Source organism: Danio aesculapii, chromosome 15 (genome assembly GCF_903798145.1).
Source record: "Danio aesculapii chromosome 15, fDanAes4.1, whole genome shotgun sequence".
In the NCBI taxonomy this organism is placed as follows: domain Eukaryota; kingdom Metazoa; phylum Chordata; class Actinopteri; order Cypriniformes; family Danionidae; genus Danio; species Danio aesculapii.
The window spans coordinates 246,881-271,880 of NC_079449.1; the positions used below are offsets into that span (position 1 = coordinate 246,881).

General features: G+C 41.4%; 1 protein-coding gene across 4 annotated transcripts in view; it reads left to right on the forward strand.

Moving 5' to 3' along the window:
- The first annotated feature begins 2,118 nt into the window (after nucleotides 1-2,118).
- Nucleotides 2,119-25,000, forward strand: part of sidt2 (SID1 transmembrane family, member 2) — a 28,609-nt gene continuing 5,727 nt past the window's right edge. Inside the window, exons 1-21 of one of the 4 annotated variants that reach the window (XM_056473411.1) lie at nucleotides 2,119-2,341; nucleotides 3,812-4,022; nucleotides 4,327-4,448; nucleotides 6,384-6,548; nucleotides 7,515-7,560; nucleotides 8,546-8,647; nucleotides 8,750-8,833; nucleotides 9,151-9,250; nucleotides 11,545-11,610; nucleotides 11,721-11,814; nucleotides 12,069-12,124; nucleotides 12,250-12,261; nucleotides 15,310-15,348; nucleotides 15,500-15,577; nucleotides 18,761-18,817; nucleotides 19,060-19,175; nucleotides 19,507-19,580; nucleotides 19,706-19,772; nucleotides 19,841-19,914; nucleotides 22,397-22,520; nucleotides 23,345-23,462. In XM_056473411.1, the coding sequence (XP_056329386.1) occupies nucleotides 2,226-2,341; nucleotides 3,812-4,022; nucleotides 4,327-4,448; nucleotides 6,384-6,548; nucleotides 7,515-7,560; nucleotides 8,546-8,647; nucleotides 8,750-8,833; nucleotides 9,151-9,250; nucleotides 11,545-11,610; nucleotides 11,721-11,814; nucleotides 12,069-12,124; nucleotides 12,250-12,261; nucleotides 15,310-15,348; nucleotides 15,500-15,577; nucleotides 18,761-18,817; nucleotides 19,060-19,175; nucleotides 19,507-19,580; nucleotides 19,706-19,772; nucleotides 19,841-19,914; nucleotides 22,397-22,520; nucleotides 23,345-23,462 (1,921 nt within the window). In that variant the 5' untranslated portion in view covers nucleotides 2,119-2,225. Of the gene's footprint in view, nucleotides 2,502-3,811; nucleotides 4,023-4,326; nucleotides 4,449-6,383; nucleotides 6,549-7,514; nucleotides 7,561-8,545; nucleotides 8,648-8,749; nucleotides 8,834-9,150; nucleotides 9,251-11,544; nucleotides 11,611-11,720; nucleotides 11,815-12,068; nucleotides 12,125-12,249; nucleotides 12,262-15,309; nucleotides 15,349-15,499; nucleotides 15,578-18,760; nucleotides 18,818-19,059; nucleotides 19,176-19,506; nucleotides 19,581-19,705; nucleotides 19,773-19,840; nucleotides 19,915-22,396; nucleotides 22,521-23,344; nucleotides 23,463-25,000 lie in introns of all 4 variants that reach the window. The other 3 variants (XM_056473408.1, XM_056473410.1, XM_056473409.1) reach the window with 3 other exon arrangements.

Here is a 25,000-nt window from a genome sequence, read left to right on the forward strand (position 1 = left end):
GCAGAGCTCAGACCGGCTCCTGCACGTCAGTACTGTCCTCAGCCAATCAGAGCAAAGCGTCTCTTTAGAAGGCCATGTTTGACTTCCTGCATCAGCTGCAAACACTAGAGGAACACACACTCACACACACACACACACACACACACACACACACACACAGATGTCTATCTATTAGTACTGGGAAATTGACTCAGCACATCCAAAATAAAGGTTTACATTTACATAATATTTGTGTGTAGTGTGGATATTTGTGTATTCTTGTGTATAATTATATGCATGACTATATTGTGCAAAATATTTGTTTATAAACACACTCACCGGCCACTTTATTAGGTACACCTCACTAGTACCGGGTCGGACCCCCTTTACCCTCCAGAACTGTCTTAATCCTCCGTGTTCTAGATTCAACAAGCTGCTGGAAATATTCCTCAGAGATTTTGCTCCATATTGACATGATAGCATCACACAGTTGCTGCAGATTTGTCGGCTGCACATCCATGATGCCAATCTCCCGTTCCACCACATCCCAAAGGTGCTCTATTGGATTGAGCTCTGGTGACTGTGGAGGCCATTTGAGTACAGTGAACTCATTGTCATGTTGAAGAAACCAGTCTGAGATGATTCACGCTTTATGACATGGTGCGTTATCCTGCTGGAAGTAGCCATCAGAAGATGGAGACACTGTGCTCATAAAGGGATGGACATGGTCAGCAACAATACTCAGGTAGGCTGTGGCGTTGACACCATGCTCAATTGGTACTAATGGACCCAAAGAAAATCTCCCCCACACCATTACACCACCACCAGCCTGAACCGCTGATACAAGGCAGGATGGATCCATGCTTTCATGTTGTTCTGAGCCGAGCATCCGAATGTGTCAGCAGAAATGGAGACTCATCAGACCAGGCAACGTTTCTCCAATCTTCTATTGTCCAGTTTTGGTGAGCCTGTGTGAATTGTAGCCTCAGTTTCCTGTTCTTAGCTGACAGGAGCGGCACCCGGTGTGGTCTTCTGCTGCTGTAGCCCATCCGCCTCAAGGTTGGACGTGTAAGAAGCAGTGAATATCAGTGAGCAGCAGCAGATTCAGATCAACAATGAGCTTCTGTTATATCCCAGACTGATGAAGGATCAGTTTGACCAAAACACTCATGAACACTCATCTCAAATCTGTATTCTTCATCCACTATTCTACCCTGAATTTCACACACACACACACACACACACACACACACACACACACACACACACACACACATCACATTTAGTTGATCCCTTATTATCTGATATGTTGTTAATGACATAATTAAATAATCTTGCTCTGATCAGTGAATGTTTTTCATCAGTATTTTTGAAACAGTATTATATTATATTCTCTGAAACATAAAAGACTTTTACAATTTCATCTTTTAAAATCACTTTAGTAAATTTATTTTGATGTATCAATATAGCAAATATGGAGAAAATAATCACACACACACACAGTATTTGGGGCTGAGTGGTTATAGCACTGGGCCTCGGCTGGGTCAGTGTGTGTTTCTGTGTGGAGTTTGCATGTTCTCCCCGTGTTGGCGTGGGTTTCCTCCGGGTGCTCCGGTTTCCCCCACAGTCCAAACACATGCGCTATAGGGGAACTGATCAACTAAACTGACTGTAGTGTATGAGTGTGTGGGAATAAGAGTATATGGGTGTTTCCCAGTACTGGGTTGCAGCTGGAAGGGCATCCGCTGTGTAAAACACATGCTGGAATAGTTGGCGGTTCATTCCGCTGTGGCGACCCCTGATTAATAAAGAGAATAAGCTGAAGGAAAATGAATAAATAACAGTATTTGCTTTTACTGCAGTGTCGTATATCCAGAACTGTGTTGCATGCAGAATCTAGAGTCCCATCAGATGATCGTGTGTAGTAATCACAGCGGTATATTGTTTATTCGTGTATGACAGTGTGTGATGCAGTGTGTGTGTGTGTGTGTGTGTGTGTCTGACAGATGAGTCTTCAGCTCAGCCGTAAACAAACTGACCGGTCACGTGTCCTCCTGCGCTGCCATTGGCTGTTCGGCAGTGTAGCCCCGCCCACAGAATAATCACGCCGACTTCCTCTCTCAGTTTCTGTGGAATAAGTGTTGAGTTGTGTTTAATGATCGCTGTGTGTTGTTTAAATCAGCGCGAGCGTTCGGCGCGTGTGCTTATAAAGTGCTGTACGCGATGAGTCACATGACGCGTGCGTAATGACGTCACGTCCTCGGCCAGCATCAACACAACAGCGCGACGGCGAGCGAGTCAGAACCGACGCAGGCTGGCCGACAGATCGTATTTACATCGGTTTTACACCAGTCTCTGTATTATAGGCACTGCTGCTGTGTGTTATCATGTGTTTATGTCGTATTTAAAGCGGTTATAAACGTCATCGCGAGCTTAACGCGACGCGGTCAGTGTGTACATTCACATATATGCTTATTAATGTGCTGATTATACCGACACAGCCGGACTGTACACACTCTGAGGTATGTGTGTGTGTGTGTGTGTGTGTGTGTGTTTCTGTCATCATATATGTGTTGTGGTCGATCCCTAATTCAGTTTATTTATTTAGTGATGTAAACATCTGCTGTGTGTTTGCCTTCATGCTGCTTTATTATAAATGTGTTAATTTAGCTGTTTAAATCGACCTGATGAGGTTAAACTAGGTCTCTAGCTGGATAAACTTGATTCTTTTATATTGGTATTTATTTTTCGAGTGACTCTGTTAATCGCTGTATGTTGACTTTCATTATTACACAGCTCTTTCTCTGGAATACTTGACTCTGATTGGTCAATCACAGCATTCTATAGTGTGTTATTAGCCGGTAACTCATGATCTTGCGACTGAATAATAATAAGTTGGTGTAGTCAGCCAATTTCTTTCTGTGAGCTGTATGTTTAATTCTAGTATTAGTAAACTATTAGAGCTCAGATCAATGTTTTGTGTCTAATAGCTTCGTTTTGTCGCAGTTAGCTGTGTAATAATCAGGATAATGTACATTAATTGCAGAATAAACCCCTCAGTCTTATACAGCAGCGGCTGATCAGCACCAATGTGCGTTATGATAATGTCACGAGATCACACACCGGACGAGAAGTGTGTATTGACAACTTATATACTATTTGCGAATACTTTAATGTTTTTGAATGTAAAACTATGCAGATGGCGGGCATTTAAACTGTCCTGACTGCCAAAAACATGCAGGAAATGTGTGCCACTAACAAATACTGCAAATCTCACAGAAACGAAAACAGCTGATGGAGTATACACTAACCTGCGCTTTATTCAGACACTAGATGGCGCCAGACAGTCAAAAACTAAAGCAGCTGATGGAGTATACACTAACCTGCGCTTTATTCAGACACTAGATGGCGCCAGACAATCAAAAACTAAAGCAGCTGATGGAGTATACACTAACCTGCGCATTATTCAGACACTAGATGGCGCCAGACAATCAAAAACTAAAGCAGCTGATGGAGTATACACTAACCTGCGCTTTATTCAGACACTAGATGGCGCCAGACAGTCAAAAACTAAAGCAGCTGATGGAGTATACACTAACCTGCGCATTATTCAGACACTAGATGGCGCCAGACAGTCAAAAATGAAAACAGCTGATGGAGTATACACTAACCTGCGCTTTATTCAGACACTAGATGGCGCCAAATAGTCAAAAACACAGCTAATTAGGAATGACACATCTTTGAATGTCTCAATTGACCAATCAGAATCGAGTATTGCAGACAGTTGTGTAATAATCTGTGTAATGAGGGTAAGTGTGTGTGTATGGTTCAGTTCTCAGGCTGATGCCGGCTCCAGGATGGTGTGGTGGTCCTGTGGTTCTGTGCTCAGGCTGGTCCTGATGCTGGTCTTCTTGTTCTGCTGTCCGACTGTGAGCTCCACCAGTGCTGTCGTCCAAGCTCAATTTGACGTCACGTACTTCGACACGGTGACCAGCGAGAACCAGACTATCTACTCCTACAACCACACCGTCTCCAGAAACAAGGCAGGCATCCAGGGCTGCTGATTGGCTGATTCAGGCATTATTAGGGGTGGAACGGATCACAGTTGACCTGCAGATTTATAACTTTATCTTAACTTGTAGTTTAATCTTAAATGTGTCACAAATGCTGAGAGATTGAGTAAAGCTGCACATTTAATTATTAAAAGATCAGGATCTCAATTCAAACACCCACGTCATACATCATACATGGTCCGATCCGCGCAGTGTGATCTGAACCGTGATATCTGTGCTGCATTACAGTACTAGTGTTAGTTATTATACTCATTACAGCGCATGTGTGTTCCAGACGGAGGGTGTGAGGGTGTCTGTGGAGCTGCAGTCTGAGAACGCACTGAGCCCCATTCTGTTCGTGGTGCGGCAGAAACAGGCCGTTCTGTCCTTCCAGGTCCCTCTCATCCTCAGAGGACTGTGAGTACAGTTTATTTAATCTGGGAATGTTTTTCTGATCACTTCTTTCTGAAATCACTGAGTTTTGAATCTGGAAATGAACATTTGATTCTGTAAGTCATTGACGTTTAACTCATTGTTAGGTAACTGAGTTGACAATAACAGAGTCAATTGGTAACAGAGTTGATGATGAGAATTGACAATAACAGAGTTGATGGTAACAGAATTTATAGTAATAGAGTTGACAGTAGTGAGTTGATGGTAACGGAGTTGACAATGATAACACAGTTGACGGTAACAGAGTTGACAATAATAATAGAGTTGAAAATAACAGCGTTGGCAGTAACAGAGTTGACGATAATAACAGAGTTGACGTAACAGGGCTAACAGTAACAGAGTTGACGGTAGTTGACCGTAACAGAGTTTACAACAAAACCGAGTTGACGGTAACAGAGTTGACAATAATAACAGAGTTGACAGCAACAGAGTTGACGGTAATAATAACAGCGTTGACAGTAACAGAGTTGATAAAAATAGCAGAGTTGACGATAACAGAATCTATAGTAACAGAGTTGACGATAACGGAGTTGACAATAATAATACAGTCGAAAGTAACAGAGTTGAGGATAAAAGAGTTGACTGTAACAGAATTTATTGTAACAGAGTTGACGGCAACAAAGTTGATGGTAACTGAGTTGACGATAGTAACGAAGTTGCGATAACGAAGTTGACAATAACGGAGTTGACGATAATGGAGTTGATGATAACAGTTGACGATAATAGAGTTGACAATAACAAAATCTATAGTAACAGAGTTGACCGTAACGGATTTGACGATAATAATACAGTCGAAAGTAACAGAGTTGAGGATAAAAGAGTTAATTATAACTCATATAAATAAGTTGACGGTAACAGAGTTGACGATGACGGAGTTGACAATAATAATAGAGTTGAAAGTAACAGATAAAAGAGTTGATGATAACAGAATTTAATGTAACGGAGTTGACGGTAACAGAGTTGACAGTAGTAACAGAGTTGACGTTTACAGAGTTGACGATAACCGAGTTGAAGATGACAGAACTGACAATAGGAGTTGACGATAACAGAATTTATAGTAACAGAGTTGACAGTAACAGACTTGATGTTCATCGTGTTATTATTAAAATGTTTTCTTAATTAATTTTTGTTACTAAACGATGTTAATATCTGCACTAGTGCTTGCTGAATTACAGATGATCAGCTCTAAGCTGTAGTATAGAGAGCATTGGTCTGATTCACAGCAGCTCATCTTGTGATATCAGACGCTCGCTGCTCCAGCCACATGATAATTAGATGTCAAAGTTTATTATGGACTCAGATACGATCTTGTGCTCATTCACAGGTGAACTTTAGTCTTTCAGTTCCTCATCAACTTCTCTTTGTGCAAATGAAGCAATAAACTCAGGAGTTTCGTCCTGACGCCACGGTCACACTGTTTATGAGCATTGTGTTCAATATTCATGTGAGATATTGAGTTAGTAGAGTTTTAATCTGAGTAATAACTGATGTCTGTTCTCTTCATCATGATGACAGCACATAATATTAGACTAGATATTCTTCAAGACACTAGTATTCAGCTTAAAGTGACATTTAAAGGCTTCACTAGGGTAATTAGGGTAAAGTTAGGGTAATTAGGCAAGTCACTGTATAACAGTGGTTTATTCTGGAGACAATCCAACTCTAATATTGCTGAAGGAGGCTAATAATATTGAGCTTAACATGAGTTATAAACTATTAAAAACTGCTTTTATTCTAGCTGAAATAAAACAAATGAGACTTTCTCCAGAAGAACAAATATTAGAGGAAATACTGTGAAGTGAGCTGTGCATTATCTGCTTTGCGCAGATGTCTGATATAATGTGTGTGTGTGTGTGTGTGTGTGTGTGTGTGTGTGTGTATGTGTGTGCGCGCGCGCAGGTATCAGAGGAAGTATCAGTACACACAGGTGAGCCGGACACTCTGTCAGCCGCCCACTAAAGCCGTGTCTGAGACGCAGTTCTTCTATGTGGACGTGTCGACGCTGGCCGGCAGCGGGATCAGCTATCAGCTGCGCGTCAGTCGAGTCGACAGCTTCACTCTGCAGTGAGTCAATGATCAGAGTTCACACACACACACACACTCACACACACACACACACACACACTCACACACACACACACACATCAGGACCAATGATCAGAGTTCACACTTATATCAGGATGATGATGATGATGATGAAGTCAGACGGCTGAGAGATAACAGATTCAGGCCTGCTGTACATCTACACTGCTGTTCTTACTCAGAGTGTGTGTCTGGTTTCTAGTCTACATATTTAAAAACTCTTAAATCAAGACGCATTTTCAAGACAAGCACAGAATATAGGTTTAATAATTAGTCAAATGAGTTTTTCCTTATTACAAGCTGAATAATCTGCCAATGGGGGAAGCAGAACAGCTATTTCAAAGCAAACATCAGCTGATTTTCTTTACTCCATTGGCAGATTATTGAGTTTATTTAGTTGATTACACTAGTTTATGTTCAGTTTGAAATGCACACGTTATGACCCACAAAAATGAAGGCGTGGCTATCCACAACCGCTCTCTGATTGGATATCTTCTGGACTATCATTCCCTGATTGGCTAAGCCTTGATCATATGACCATTACACAAGCGGTAAACGGCAAGTGTATGAATGCTGACAGTACACACACATGCCCTGAGACAGCGTGAATGATCGTGTATCATGCATTTTACACTGAGCTGTGTGAACAGAGACTGTTTTTCTAAAACACATTAAAAACACCAGTCTGGACGAGAAGTTCCTGGAGGGCCGCAGCTCTGCACAGTTCAGCTCCAGCCCTAATCAAACACAGCTGATCAGCTAGTCACGGTGTTCAACACTGCTAGACACGATTGAGCAGGTGTGAGTTGGAGGTGGTTGGAGCTGAACTGTGCAGAGCTGCGGCTCTTCAGGAACTGAGCTTTGCTGTAGACCCAGGACTGTCAGTGATGCTTGAAGGGGGCGTGGCTCTGATAATTTATGCATGTCCTGCTTTTCTTCTGTTTACAGGACTGACAAGAAATTCAGCTTCAACGCGACGCCGTCTCAACCACAGGTACACACACACACACACACACACACACACACACACACACACGCACTCACTCCTGGAGGACTTTAACTAGTTTATCTGTCATTATAGATCCTCAGGATTGATTTCAGATCAGTGTTAATGATCTCAGAGCAGAGCTGTCCGTAAACATACAGATGAAGATGTGTGTCTGCTGATTCAGGGCAGGAGTGTGTGCGTGTGTGTAAGAGAGCTCATGGGCATGTTTGTGTGTAAGCTGATGGATGTGTTTGTGCATGAGCTGACCAGTGGGTGTGTGTGTGTGTATGAGCTTACGGGTGTGAGTGTGTGCAGACGGGTGTGTGTGTGTACGCACTGATGAGTCTGTGTGAGCTGATGGGTGTGTTAGTGTGTATGAGCTGATGAGTGTGTGTGTGTGTGTGTGTGTGTCTGACATCCTGCTACTGAAGGATCTAGAGAACAGGTCATCTGCTGTAAGTGTGTGTGTGTGTGTGTGTGTGTGTGAGGACAGACTGTGTCCACATGTGAAGAATCAGACCAGATAAAGCAGCAGAAAATATAAATATCTTCATGAGGTGATCCAGATCAGGAGCTTTCACAAATCTGATGGCCAAAATATGCTCAGCTACACCCCTCGGATGCCCTTCCAGCTACAACCCAGTACTGGGAAACACCCACACACACTCATACAGTACAGCTAGTTTAGTTCATCAGTTCCCCTATAGCGCATGTGTTTGGACTGTGGGGGAAACCAGAGCATCCGGAGGAAACCCACACCAACACGGGGAGAACATGCAAACTCCACACAGAAACACACACTGACCCAGCCGAGACTCGAACCAGAGACTTTCTTGCTGTGAGGCCACAGTGCGACACCACTGAGCCATTGTGCCGCAGAAATAACTTCATATTTCTGCATCCTGAATTTTTCATCCCTAGTTATCACTGATCCAGCCTCACAAACCAAACGTGTGTGTGTGTGTGTGTGTGTGTGTGTGTGTGTGTGTAGTTCTTCAAGTATGCATTCCCTGACGGTGTGGACACAGTGATCGTGAAGGTGAACTCACAGAAGAACTTCCCCTGCTCAGTCATGTCAATACAGGACATCCAGGTCAGACACACACACACACACACACACACACACACACGTATGTCAGCGTCAGTCAGGTGTGTATGTAGTGACGTCTCTCTCATTCTCTCTGTCTCTGTCTAGTGCCCAGTATATGATCTGGATAATAATGTGGCCTTTATTGGAATGTATCAGACTATGACCACCAGATCTGCCATCACAGTGCAGGTAACACACACACACACACACACACACATTGTGATGAGACATCTTTGATAGCCTAATAGTTAAAGAGAATCCTCTGAGTTGTGATCAACAGCAGATCCTGAAGCTGGTTCAGATGTGTCTGTAATGTTGTCGTGCCTCTATATTGTCTTAATCCTCTATATTATAGAATAGTGCTGTTTAAAAATCTGCTGTAAAGCAGTTTTCCCCTTTAAATACCCACTGAAGCTGATGTGGCAGTATACTCTACAGTCTCTCTGTCAGATTATGATGCTCTTCCATCAGTGCAGTGTTTAATGGAGCATTCCTCTGTGTTTCAGAGGAAGGATTTCCCCAGTAACAGCTTCTATGTGGTGGTGGTGGTGAAGACTGAAGACGAGGCGTGTGGAGGACCGCTCCGATTCTACCCACTGCTGCCCGGTGAGTGACCAATACCAGTGTTTACATTAAAGATGAGGATTACACGCATGTACAACACTGTAATGTCTGATAAATCATCAGTGAGTAAATGAGCGTCTCCATCAGTGCTGCAGAGTAGCGCATCACCTCACTCCAGGGCATATGCAGGAATCCTAAAGGAAATCTCAACACCTTATCAAAGAGCTTCTCAGAATATTGAAGACCTCGTGGCCTCTTCAAGTTCTAATCAGCATCAAATCTTTAACTTAATAAGCAGCTGCTAATAAACAGTTGTAGTTAACTGAGTGAATGGAGCACAAGTGTGTAACAGAACTCAGATAAGCTCTGAAGAAGCAGAGTCTGACAGAATAAATTACGCTGTTGTTTTCAGCGACAGGCTTCAGCCACTGTTTAAACTCGTCTTCCTCCAACCAGGAGTACACAAACTTACATTTCCCCATCTTGCCGTCTGTTTGGCTCTATTGCAGGGCTATTCAATTAGTCTGTCAGGGGGGCCAGTTGATGAAGAGCATCCCTAATGAGGGGCCGGAGAGATGTGACTTATAATATGAGTGAAGACACAACAGCATATAAGAGCCCATATGCTGTGTGTTTGCTCCTTTAGACGCCCACGTTGTGTTGTTCTACATTAATATGTGAATATATTGTATTTTGATACTCCATAACATCACTGCACTGCACAATGTGGCTTTATTACACACATATTCAGATGTTGTATTCAGAGCACAACAAAAGCAGAGCATTGCTGAAGCAGGCTTCCTCTACATTCAGACACATTCATATGCTGCTTTAAACTGCGGAACTATTCTGGGTTATATAGTCTGAAGAGTAATGATGGTTTCACAGTGTCAATTTAAGCTTTATATTAGGTGTTTAAATCAACTGTTGTTATCATCATCTGTGTTCATTCATTCATAATCATTTGAATAATCTGTAATAATTCCTGTAACATATCTTTATATCGCACTAAAAGCCACGCACAACTCTCAGCGCTACAGCGACAGATGTTTTCTACTCAGTGTGAGCAGACACCAGGGCTCTTATATGCTGTTGTGTCATATTAGCATATATTATAATATTGGAAATAACGAACTAGCGCACGGAAAAGACGTGATATGTGAACGGCCCGCTGCTATAGTTAATCCAGTGTGTGTGTGTGTGGTAACCCTGGTGTATAAGCTGAGAACTTTACACTAGCGCACAGGTGGCATAACTGTGTTTAGCTGCAGCAGAAACGCGGCGTTGAGAAGCCTTTAAGCTTCAGTGTTCAAATGTTTCCGGCTGCTCGCGCGACTCACTCGCTTACTGTCAGGTGCCTCACGCTCTGCGCAGCCTTCATCTGCAGCTCGTGCTGTATTGAACAGACACACTTCATCACTATAGCAGCTGGTTTGGACTGAACTAAATGTATTTCTGGTGTCTTAATCACACTATTTGTAGGGTCGGAACAAATTGCCTCGTGGGCCAAGTTCAGCCTTCAGGCCGCCAATTGAACAGCCCTGCTCTATGGTTTCACTACATGTGGAGAACGGCACATCAGCTTACACATCATGTTTGTCACAAATTACGTGACATTACCCGGACAGAGGAGATTGGCTGGATGCACCCGGCCCGAACCAATCGAGGAAAATAAATATATTTATACTCTTTTGGAGTCAAACACGTTTAGACGCTTAAACAAGATTTAAGAACTCGGAAAAACGGGATTAAGACTTTTTAATGCCATTTAAGGGCCTTCATTTACTCATAATTCATTTATTAACTTTTAATACTTTAAAGACCCCTTGGACACCCTGCACAGATATCACTGAGAGCAGTGGAGTCTGCAGCACTGTTGGGATTCTCCACTGTGCTGTTTGTCCTCCTCTAATAAATGAGCTGCGCCTCAGAACACCAAGACCAAACACAATGAACGCGGTGGTGCGAGACGGGAGCGCAGACAGATGCACAGGACAGTTCTGGAGGGAATAATAATATAAGAATAATAATACTGAAGCACTGTGATGACGGACTGACGGAGGACTGAGGCCTTTTACCATCAGCACAACAACATTTGACATCTGACACAATGGAGAGCTGCAGCAGAAGCAGCACTGAAGCGCACATGCTGATGGAGGACTTCACTCACTACAGCTGGCTACTGCTGAGTTAATACTGCAGCTTTCCTATACGTTATGCACATCAGTGTGTTTCCATCAAGCACTTTATATGGGATGTTTCAAAATGTGCATATAAATAGGTGGATGGAAGCACAGCTAGTGACTGTGTGTGTGTGTGTGTGTGTGTGTCCTCAGATGAGCTGCTGGACGCTGGGAATCGCAGTAAGACTCTGGATGTGATTGTTTCTCCTGCCATCAACTGTAAGCTCCACACACACACACACACTCTCTCTCTCTCTCTCTCTCTCTCTCTCTCCCACACACACACATGCTCTCTTTCGTCAATAATGTGTGTGTGTTGTGTCCTGTAGCGGAGGTGTATGTGATGGGAATGCTCTTCTGCTTGGGGATCTTCCTGTCCTTCTACCTGCTGACGTTCCTCGTGGCGTGTCTGGAGAATAAGAGGTTTGTTGACTGCAGTATTCTAGATTACAGGATCCTCAGGTCCTGGAGGGCCGCAGCTCTGCACGGTTTAGTTTCACCCCTAATCAAACACACCTGATCAAATTGAGTCCCTCAGGTAAGTGTGTTGTACCAGCAGTAGACTGTGCAGGACTGAGCTCGACACCCTGTTCTACACTGGTGTGATGGAGGATTTACTGATGTGGCACTGAATGAATCAGTTCTTCTGTCAGCCAATCACATTCTCTGTTTGTCAGGATGAACAGGAAGAGGGAGGGGCTTCTGAACCCTGACACCTCACCTGCAGAGACAGGTAACCGCACACACACACACACCTGTGTCAGACTGCACTGTTCTGATCATGTGATGAATGTTATTTGAGTAACCTCAGTGTTGTTTTACTCTCTTCTGTTTTCTGCATCGTGTGTGTGTGTTTAGCATCTCTCTTGGGTAAGATATAAGTGTGTGTGTGTTACTAACACACACTAGTGGTTTATGTGCATGTTTACAACGTGTGTGTGTGTGTGTATGTGTGTAAGATAACAGTACTTATAGCTTTTATTAGCTCTCTCTGTCTGTACTGTTCCATCTGTAAAACAGTTTTCAATACTAAAATACTAACACAAACACACACAAACACACAACTTGCCTTGCCTAAAAGACACGCAAATATAAACACACACATAACACAAACAGAAACAAACAAACAAAACTTGCCACACACACAAGCATAAACACACACACACACACACACACACAACTAACCTTACCCTGCCTACCACACACACAACACAAACACAAATGCATGCTGTTTCTCTCAAAGTGTGTGTGTGTGTGTGTGTGTGTGTGTGTGTGTGTGTGTGTGTGTGTGTGTGTGTGTGTGATAACAACTTAGGGTGTCCTCACATTAGGTACAGTGGCCTTGAACCGTGCTAAAGCTCACTCGTCCCCTTCCCCGCTCCCCCTTGCCTGCACTCTCACTGCATTTCACCTGCCGGCCCCGAGCACTCTTACATCATGGATGATGCTCTGTTGAGTTTAACAGGAGAGAGGTGTCGAACAGCCCCTTAAAGTCACGTCTCGTCTTCAGTTTCAGGCTCAGGCGTGCTTTACACCGCATCTGAGCCCAAGTGAACCGCACTCCAGCACACCTCTTCTGACCGGGCCAGGGCTGACCCACTGAACCACGCCTGAGCCTGATTCAGAACACTCACACTTCCCAAACCAATCAATAAACGCGATTGGCAGGGTTTGGATAGCAGTGTGAGTGCACCCTTAGCTTCTAGCACTCTTTATCTCCTAAATCTCCCCCACCTCCCTCTCTCTCTGCTGTTCCCTCGCTGAAGCAGTTATTTTACAAAAGTATCACCAATGCACTGAAACTGCAGTACCAGACTGAAAATACTGTACATGATTTCATTATTCTAGCTTTAAATGAGCTCGATAACCCAAAATATACAGATTAAAATGACACAAGCCAATGAGATAACCACATTTCAGACAGCAGACGCCATTTTACCAGCGTTGCCATGACGACACACTAGCATGTGAATCCGCTTGTTAAGTCAGGCCAGCCTGGTGTAACGGGTGGTTCTTTTCTCATAAACAGGACCTTTTTTCAGTTCTACGCCATTCTGTTGAATTATTACTGCATTTTTAGCTGAGTTAGCTTGTTGGATGGTCATCATAACAACACTGTTTAATGTACTAAAAACAATAAAAAATATGAAAAAAGCTTATTAAAGCACAAATGTGTAAATCATATATCATAATAAAACAGGAATCTGTTCAAGTTTTAAATTAACAAATCATTTATTAGCTCATAACAAAATGGCCAACACATTCCACTTCCTGTCACAATCTGGCCATGTGAACACAAAATGACTGAAAACTTAATAATAATAATAATGAAGATGATGATGATGATCTGCACGATTATTAGCCTCTCCAGTAAAAAAACAGCACATGTGAAAATTCAATAACAAATAGCCAAAACAGTGTTCAGATTAATTTAATATGCTCTGCTTTTGCTGCTTCAGGCTCATTTAGTCAAGAATAAGGTCCAGAATTGTAATGAAAGTTACTGGTTAAATGTTTTCTCTGTTTATAAACAATTCAGTAGTGAAGGTCAGATTATAAGAGTTAAATATTTGTTAGCATTAGCCAGAACTGATTAGCTGAAGTCCTGCCGAAGCGAGAGGATTCCGCTTGGTCATGAAGACTTTTCGATGGGTTATTTTCACTATTGATAATGGCGTAGCAGTTAAAATAGGACAAATTCTGGACCTTTGTCAGTGAGGGGTGGGTCTTCCGAACCACCCGAACCCCCCGAACCCCCCTTGGCTACGGGCCTGTAAGTGTGATGTCACACGAAGCGGCTTCTGGGTCCAAGAGCTCTATCACACTGTATGTGGAGACTCATCAAATGGCAGTAATAAATGTTTATAAAGCGCTGTAATACTTTAGAATATCCCGATGGTGATGTATATATCCATGCCTAACATCAGACGAGCAGAAATTGATTATGTTTATAAATTGTTCAAATGTTGGTATATGTGATGCAGCAAGCCCAGAGACCGGTGTGTACACTGATTTAATATCAAACTCAGTTTAGTGTGTGATAGGACTAACAATGAGCCATGAATTAATATTTTCTCTATTCAAATGAGTAGCGACAGCGACCCGGAAACAGTACTCCATACACCATCGATACGTCACGACTTAACAAGCGGATTCAGTGCATCTATAATAAATACCTTAACCTATGGGTCATGTTACAGAACTATGGTTCATTTGCAGTTACCATGGTTACTGTAGTTAAGATGGTGATGACCACATAACCATGATGTAGAGTTTAAGCGTGGTGTTCGCAGTAGAATATGAGTGCTCACAACTAGGCCATGCAGATTAGAGCGTTTATTCATCAGGGGTCGCCACAGTGGAATGAACCACCAACTATTCCAGCATATGTTTTACACAGTGGATACCCTTCTAGCTGCAAACCAGTACTGGGAAACACCCATACACACTCAATCTCTCACACACACACACACACACACACACTCTCACACTCTGGCCAGTTTAGTTGATCAGTTCTCCTATAGCGCATGTGTTTGGACTGTGGGGGAAACCGGAGCACCCAGAGGAAACCCACACCAACACGGGGAGAACATGCAAACTCCACACAGAAACACCAACTGACCCAGCCGAGACTCGAACCAGGGACCTTCTTGCTGTGTGGCCACAGTGCTAACCACTCAGCTACTGTGTCGCCCCTGAGTATATATATATATATGAAATAATGCCACATGACGCATCTACAGCTAATGTAAAGCAGTTTACAAAACCTCAGAAGCTTCATTTAGCAATAAACTCCTCAATCACTAAACCTGCTAAATCTGGAGGAACTGTTGAATGACAGATAAAGTATACCTCAACACACACACACACACACACACAGAGGACATCAGTCTAAGCCACTGTGTGTGTGTGTTTCAGGAAAGGCTCCCGTGTCTCCTTATGAATACGGCTCATTTGGTGAGTGAATAATGCTGATTTGATGATTTATTATTGTTGGTTTGTTGAGTTATTAAAGTCCTCCTGTGAGTTATTGTTGTTGTTCTGCTGTAGATGAGTTATTTCTGCATCATCTGTAATGTGTTGTTGTGTTATCTGTCTGTTCCTGCAGCTGATAACGGCAGCACACTGAGCTCTGAGGCCGTCACTGACAGCCTGACATCAACTGATGGAAACTATGGATACATGGGTACTAACACACACACACACACACACAACACACGCATAAACAAATACACACACACACAGATACACAACACAAACCCGCACAAACACACACTCAAACACAAGCATAAACCCACTCAAACACACAAACACAGATACACAAACACACACTCACACTTAAACACACACACAAATACACAAACAAACACACACTAAAACACAGGCATAAACACACACACTTACACTTACACACACATAAACACACAAATACACAACAGACAAATACACAAAGAAACATAAACACACACATAAACACACAAATACACAAACATAAACACACACACACACAAACAAACATAAACACACACACACACACATAAACACACAAACAAACATAAACACACACTAAAACACAAGCATAAACACACACATTCACACTTACTCACACTTAAAACACACAAATACACAACACAAACACACACAAGCATAAACACACACTAAAACACAAGCATAAACACACACATTCACACTTACACACACATAAACACACAAATACACAAACATAAACACACACAAGCATAAACACACACAAGCATAAACACACACACTAAAACACAAGCATAAACACACACACACACTCACACTTAAACACACACACATAAACACACAAATACACAAACATAAACACACACAAGCATAAACACACAAATACACAACACAAACAAACACACACAAGCATAAACACACATAAACACACAAATACACACACAAACAAACACACACAAGCATAAACACACATAAACACACAAATACACAACACAAACAACACACACAAGCATAAACACACAAATACACAACACAAACAAACACACACAAGCATAAACACACATAAACACACAAATACACAACACAAACAAACACACACAAGCATAAACACACATAAACACACAAATACACAACACAAACAAACACACACAAGCATAAACACACATAAACACACAAATACACAAACACAAACAAACACACACAAGCATAAACACACAAATACACAACACAAACAAACACACACAAGCATAAACACACATAAACACACAAATACACAACACAAACACACACAAGCATAAACACACATAAACACACAAATACACAACACAAACAAACACACACAAGCATAAACACACATAAACACACAAATACACAACACAAACAAACACACACACAAGCATAAACACACATAACACACAAATACACAACACAAACAACACACACAAGCATAAACACACATAAACACAAATACACAACACAAACAAACACACACAAGCATAAACACACATAAACACACAAATACACAACACAAACAAACACACACAAGCATAAACACACATAAACACACAAATACACAACACAAACAAACACACACAAGCATAAACACACATAAACACACAAATACACAACACAAACAAACACAAGCATAAACACACATAAACACACAAATACACAACACAAACAAACACACACAAGCATAAACACACATAAACACACAAATACACAACACAAACACACACAAGCATAAACACACATAAACACACAAATACACAACACAAACAAACACACACAAGCATAAACACACATAAACACACAAATACACAACACAAACAAACACACACAAGCATAAACACACATAAACACACAAATACACAACACAAACAAACACACACAAGCATAAACACACACATTAAAACACAAGCATAAACACACACACACACTCACACTTAAACACACACACATAAACACACAAATACACAAACATAAACACACACAAGCATAAACACACAAATACACAACACAAACAAACACACACAAGCATAAACACACAAATACACAACACAAACACACACAAGCATAAACACACATAAACACAAATACACAACACAAAACAAACACACACAAGCATAAACACACATAAACACACAAATACACAAACACAAACATAAACACACACAAGCATAAACACACATAAACACACAAATACACAACACAAACAAACACACACAAGCATAAACACACATAAACACAAATACACAACACAAACAAACACACACAAGCATAAACACACATAAACACACAAATACACAACACAAACAAACACACACAAGCATAAACACACATAAACACACAAATACACAACACAACCAAACACACACAAAGCATAAACACACATAAACACACAATACACAACACAAACAAACACACACAAGCATAAACACACATAAACACACAAATACACAACACAAACAAACACACACAAGCATAAACACACATAAACACACAAATACACAACACAAACACACACAAGCATAAACACACAAATACACAACACAAACAAACACACACAAGCATAAACACACATAAACACACAAATACACAACACAAACAAACACACACAAGCATAAACACACATAAACACACAAATACACAACACAAACAAACACACACAAGCATAAACACACACATTAAAACACAAGCATAAACACACACACACACTCACACTTAAACACACACACATAAACACACAAATACACAAACATAAACACACACAAGCATAAACACACAAATACACAACACAAACAAACACACACAAGCATAAACACACAAATACACAACACAAACACACACAAGCATAAACACACATAAACACACAAATACACAACACAAACAAACACACACAAGCATAAACACACATAAACACACAAATACACAACACAAACATAAACACATACAAGCATAAACAAACACACAACACAAACATAAACACAGTCAAACACAACCATAAACACACACACACATTTAAACAGACATAAATACACAACAAAAACATAAACACACACAGACATAAACACACACAGACATAAACACACAACTCGCACACAAGCATAAACAAACACACAGACACACACATGCACTCACACTTAAACACTCACAAACACACCAACATAGGCACACAAAACAAAAACAAGCATAAACACACACACACACACACACACACACAACACAAACAAATACATAAACGCACAGATACACATAAACACACACACACACAGACAGTATGCTCACGTTCACAGTGTAGGTCCATTACCCTCTGTCATTGGCTGTGTGTGTGTGTGTGTGATGTGCTCTGCGTTCTGATTGGTTTATTTCTGCCATTTAGGGTCGGAGACCTTTAAGCGACGCCTAATAACAGCCCATCATGTAGCCATCCGCTTTGGTGACACGCCCACTTATTACAATCAGCCAATCAGCACCCACTAAAAGAACAAATCCCACCCTGTCTGAAATCAGAGCATCCCATAATGACAGTGTTACTGATCATTAATGTGATTGATTGATTAATTGATTGATCAGAGATGATGATGATTATGTAAATCAGGGAAACAAACCATTTCAGATCAGCAGATCAAAGAGTGTCAGGAATCATTCAGTGACGTGTGTGTGTGTGTGTGTGCGCAGAGCGTTCACTAGAGAGCATCTCCCGCAGCCGTCAGGAGTCTCTGAGCTCTGTAGAGGAGGACGATTACGACACACTCGCAGACATCGACTCCGACAAGAACATCGTACGCACAAAGGTGTGTGTGTGTGTGTGTCAACTATTGTGTGAGATGGAGAGAGTGAGTGTGTTTACGTAAGTGTGTGTGTGCACATGTGTGTTTGTGACGGTGAGTTTGGTTATGCAAGAGTGTGTGCGTGTGCGAATGTGTATGTGTGTGCATATTTGAGTGTGTATGTGATTGACTTCATGTGTGTGTTAATGCTACTATGTGTCTGTGTTTGTGTGTGTGTGCATGTATGTGAGTGGCTGTGTGTGTAAGTATATATATTGTGTGTGTGTGTGTGTGTGTGTGTGTGTGTGTGTGTGTGTGTGTGTGTGTTTTTACTGATTGTGTTCCTCCTCAACAGAAGTTCCTGTGTGTGTCTGATCTCGCTCGTAAAGACAAACGCATCCTCAGCAAGAAATACCAGATCTACTTCTGGTCAGTCTCAGCGCACACACACACACACACACGCACACGCACACACACACACAGGACAGCTGTGTTTTTTCTATATACAGAAACTTCAGTGTGTGTGTGTGTGTGTGTGTGTGTGTGTGTTACAGGAACATCGCCACGATCGCAGTGTTCTACGCTCTGCCGGTCATCCAGCTGGTCATCACCTATCAGACGGTGGGAAATCTGGCTTTTATATTCGAGCCTCCTGATTGGTTGAGTTTGACTGATGTATTTTCTGACAGGTTGTAAACGTCACAGGAAACCAGGACATCTGCTATTACAACTTCCTGTGTGCACACCCTCTCGGGGCTCTAAGGTGTGTGTTTATGAGTGTGTTTGTGTGAGTATGATCCAGGGGCGTTGCTAGACATAAAGCTGTACTGGGGCACGGCCCCCTCAAAAAACAAACAACAACAATATATATATATAATATAAATAAATAAGAGTATTACTCCTATTATACCACTATTATTCTAAATAAATAACTGCAATTAATCCTAAATGTAACTGGAAAACAAAGTAAAGACAAAACTGATGCTGAGATGATTTAAGACATCTTTTGCATGAGTATTCACTTTCTTTAACTGATATTCTGTAGAATATAAAAGGGATGTTCAATAGGATTATCTGTTGTCTCAGACTTGACTCATGGCAGAGAATTGGGTTCATTAAGTCTTCTCCTCCCTGACTCGTCATCGCTCCTTTTTACTTCATATAAATGATCTATCAGCAGGTATTCTGAGTAAGATCACCGTCATGTTATTTAAACTTGACACGACTTGTAAAACTCACTGCGTGCCGACACCTCCGCATACACGGCTGTTTCACAATGCATGAGCGGAGCGAGAGCAGCACGTACATGTTAACAACCAGAAGAGCAGCGCGTCAGGGTCCAGTACACTGGGTCTAGCGACGCCCCTGGTATGAGTAATTATGAGAGTGTGTGTGAGTGCAGGGTGTCCAAGGGGTCTTTAAAGTATTTAAAGTTGATAAATGAATTATGAGTAAATGAAGGCCCTTAAATGGCATTAAAAAGACTTAATCCTGTTTTTACGAGGCCTTAAATCTTGTTTAAGCGTCTAAACGTGTTTGACTCCAAAAGAGTATAAATATATTTCTTTTCCTCGATTGGTTTGGGCCGGGTGCGTCCAGCCAAGCTCCTCTGTCCGGGTGATGTCACGTAATTTGTTGCCACATGTAGTGAAACCATAGAGCAGGGCTGTTCAATTGGCGGCCTGAAGGCTGAACTTGGCCCATGAGGCAATTTGTTCCGACCCTACAAATAGTGTGATTAAGACACCAGAAATACATTTAGTTCAGTCCAAAATCAGCCGCTATAGTGATGAAGTGCGTCTGTTCAATACAGCACGAGCTGCAGATGAAGGCTGCGCAGAGCGTGAGGCACCTGACAGTAAGTGAGTGAGTCGCGCGAGCAGCCGGAAACATTTGAACACTGAAGCTTAAAGGCTTCTCAACGCCGCGTTTCTGCTGCAGCTAAACACAGTTATGCCACCTGTGCGCTAGTGTGAAGTTCTGAGCTTATACACCAGGGTTAACACACACACACACACTGGATTAACTATAGCAGCGGGCCGTTCACATATCATGTATTTTCTGCACGCTAGTGTAAAGTTCTGAGCTTATAGCTACGCCAAGGCTAATACACACACACACTGGATTAACTATAGCAGCGGGCCGTTCACATATCACGTCTTTTCCGCGCGCTAGTTCATTATTTCCAATATTATAATATATGCTAATATGACACAACAGCATATAAGAGCCCTGGTGTCTGCTCACACTGAGTAGAAAACATCTGTCGCTGTAGCGCTGAGAGTTGTGCGTGGCTTTTAGTGCGATATAAAGATATGTTAGAGGAATTATTACAGATTATTCAAATGATTATGAATGAATGAACACAGATGATGATAACAACAGTTGATTTAAACACCTAATATAAAGCTTAAATTGACACTGTGAAACCATCATTACTCTTCAGACTATATAACCCAGAATAGTTCCGCAGTTTAAAGCAGCATATGAATGTGTCTGAATGTAGAGGAAGCCTGCTTCAGCAATGCTCTGCTTTTGTTGTGCTCTGAATACAACATCTGAATATGTGTGTAATAAAGCCACATTGTGCAGTGCAGTGATGTTATGGAGTATCAAAATACAATATATTCACATATTAATGTAGAACAACACAACGTGGGCGTCTAAAGGAGCAAACACACAGCATATGGGCTCTTATATGCTGTTGTGTCTTCACTCATATTATAAGTCACATCTCTCCGGCCCCTCATTAGGGATGCTCTTCATAATCTAATGATAAACTAATTGAATAGCCCTGCAATAGAGCCAAACAGACGGCAAGATGGGAAAATGTAAGTTTGTGTCCTCCTGGAGGAAGACGAGTTTAAACAGTGGCTGAAGCCTGTCGCTGAAAACAACAGCGTAATTTATTCTGTCAGACTCTGCTTCTTCAGAGCTTATCTGAGTTCTGTTACACACTTGTGCTCCATTCACTCAGTTAACTACAACTGTTTATTAGCAGCTGCTTATTAAGTTAAAGGTTTGATACTGATTAGAACTTGAAGAGGCCACGAGGTCTTAAATATTCTGAGAAGCTCTTTGATAAGGTGTTGAGATTTCCTTTAGGATTCCTGCATATGCCCTGGAGTGAGGGTGTGTGTGTGTGAGTGTGTATATGTGTGTGTTCTTTAAACATTATTATAATAATAATAGTAAGTGTATACTAAAGCATGTGAATGCTCATGCTAGTGTTGGGTTGTTTTCAGCTCCTTCAATAATATCCTGAGTAATCTGGGTTATGTGCTGCTGGGTCTGCTGTTCCTGCTGATCGTCCTGCAGAGGGATATTCTGCATAACCGCGCACTGGAGCGCAACGACAGCACAGCGCTGGTGAGAGATACTCAAACACTGCACACACACACACACACACACACACACACAATTCCTGCAATTCCTTTAGTAACCACAAGCGGGAGACAAAGAAAACTACAGAGGCACCGCTGCATGCTTGTTACTTTCACCAGTGACTGTAGATTGTGTTTGTACAGCGTCTCTCTACTAATAATGACTAGTTTCTAAATATCAAGCACTGCCGACTATTGGTCGCACAATTTTACACAGAGGGCAAATAATTTGACCTTCAGCTGTATCTCATACATGTTCCTATAGTCCTCATATATTACAAAATGCCAGTTTACATATTCATTCTCCTTCGGCTGAGTTCATCAGAGTTCGCCACAGCGGAATGAACCGCTAATTTATTCAGTATATGTTTTACACAGCGGATGCCCTTCCAGCTGCAACCCAGCACTGGAAAACAACCACACACACACTCATACACTATGACTAATTTAGTTGATCAGTTCCCCTATAGCGCATGTGTTTGGACTGTGGGGGAAACCGGAGCACCCGGAGGAAACCCACACCAACACGGGGAGAACATGCAAACTCCACACAGAAACACCAACTGACCCAGCCGTGATTCGAACCAGCGACCTTCTTACTGTGAGGCCACAGTGAGACTCCACTGAGCCGCTGTGCTGCCCCATATTTATTTTCAATCATAAGAGTTATATTTATGCACATACATGTTCATGTTTAAGTTTATATACAGTATATGTCCATATTTGGCTATACATTAGATTTCTGTATTAGCACCAAAGACGACAACTAATTGCAGAATGTGTGTGTGTGTGTGTGTGTGTGTGTGTCAGGAGTGCGGTATCCCCAAGCACTTCGGCCTGTATTATGCAATGGGCACGGCTCTGATGATGGAGGGGCTGCTGAGCGCCTGCTACCACGTCTGTCCAAACTACACCAACTTCCAGTTTGGTGAGTCTGATTCAGTACAATATTGAACAGATTATCTTTACTGTTATTAATATTAAATAACTAAACCCAACGACTGATATTTGATCTGCCTGTCCTGTGATCATTAATCAACAGGAGAGAATGGATTGTTGAAATATTTTAAACTCATAGTGAAATCCAGATGTTCAGTGTTTATTTAGCTAGCGCACACTGCTATTCTTTAGCTGAATAATTCATCTGAGCAGGTGAATCCACTGAATAAACTCTGTGTTTGGTTCATCTCAGTCTGACGCCTGTTTCACACCACAAGCACAAGCAGAGCATGAGCTAGGGTTTACCGGTACTATGGTGGTATCGTGATACTATGGCTCTGAAATACTGGCGGTGCCACTGTAGTTTGTAAATGGTAGTATCATTATTAATCGGTTATCTACAATAGATAATGTTGCATGTGGAAAAGTCAGTAAAATGCTCACGTTTGTGCAATAATATACTATTATTAATAGGGTAGGGAAATGTCCTCGTGCCGGGATTTGAACCCTGGCGTGCTACTGCACCATATGTCGGCGCACTAACCATTAGGCTATTGCGCAGACTTTAATCTTTATTTAAATGTGTTGTTGTTGGTCAGTTATCTACAAAATAAACAAAAGGAATTAAGAAAATTCAATTTATTCATGGAAATAATACTTTTTGGCCTTAAGGGAAATATGAATTACATTCAGGGAGGCCTATTATAACTTAACATTTAGTATATCTGACAGTTTTCTTTATGATTCGAGTTATGAATTACAGTAATCGCAATACTACTTGGTATCATGATACTTCAGCTGGTATAGTATAAGATTAATTAATGGTATCGCGACAACATTACTATAGTATTTTAAATGCGTAACACCAGGTTTTATTGGATTTCTTTGTTTTTGCTGTTATATAGTATAATGTCTGTTTGGTACTATATTATTGACAGTAAATAACTGGACTGAACTATTCTGCCTCATATGATTCATTGACAGTTTTAGTGATCACTAAGACATGAATGATCATTTAAGTTGCTTGATTTAAAAATGGAAATTGCTGAGCTACTTATGCAAAGTAGCTTTTAGTGTAGTTAAGCTACATTTTAAGTAGAGTAGCTAAAAACTTAGCTCACTACATTTTTCAAGTAGCTTGCCCAACACTTTCTGTCTGTCTATCTATCTGTCTATCTGTCTATCTATCTATCTATCTATCTATCTATCTATCTATCTATCTATCTATCTATCTATTTATCTCTCTCTATCTATCTATCTATCTATCTATCTATCTATCTATCTATCTATCTATCTATCTATCTATCTATCTATCTATCTATCTATCTATCTATCTATCTATCTATCTATCTATCTATCTATCTATCTATCTATCTATCTATCTATCTATCTATCTATCTATCTATCTATCTATCTATCTATACTTTTTTACTTTTCATCTGCACCAAGGCCCGCAGCAACTTCCTCCCATGCTGTTTCCTTAAGCTGCAACTCATTATTTCATAAATGATATAGATCCTGTAGAAC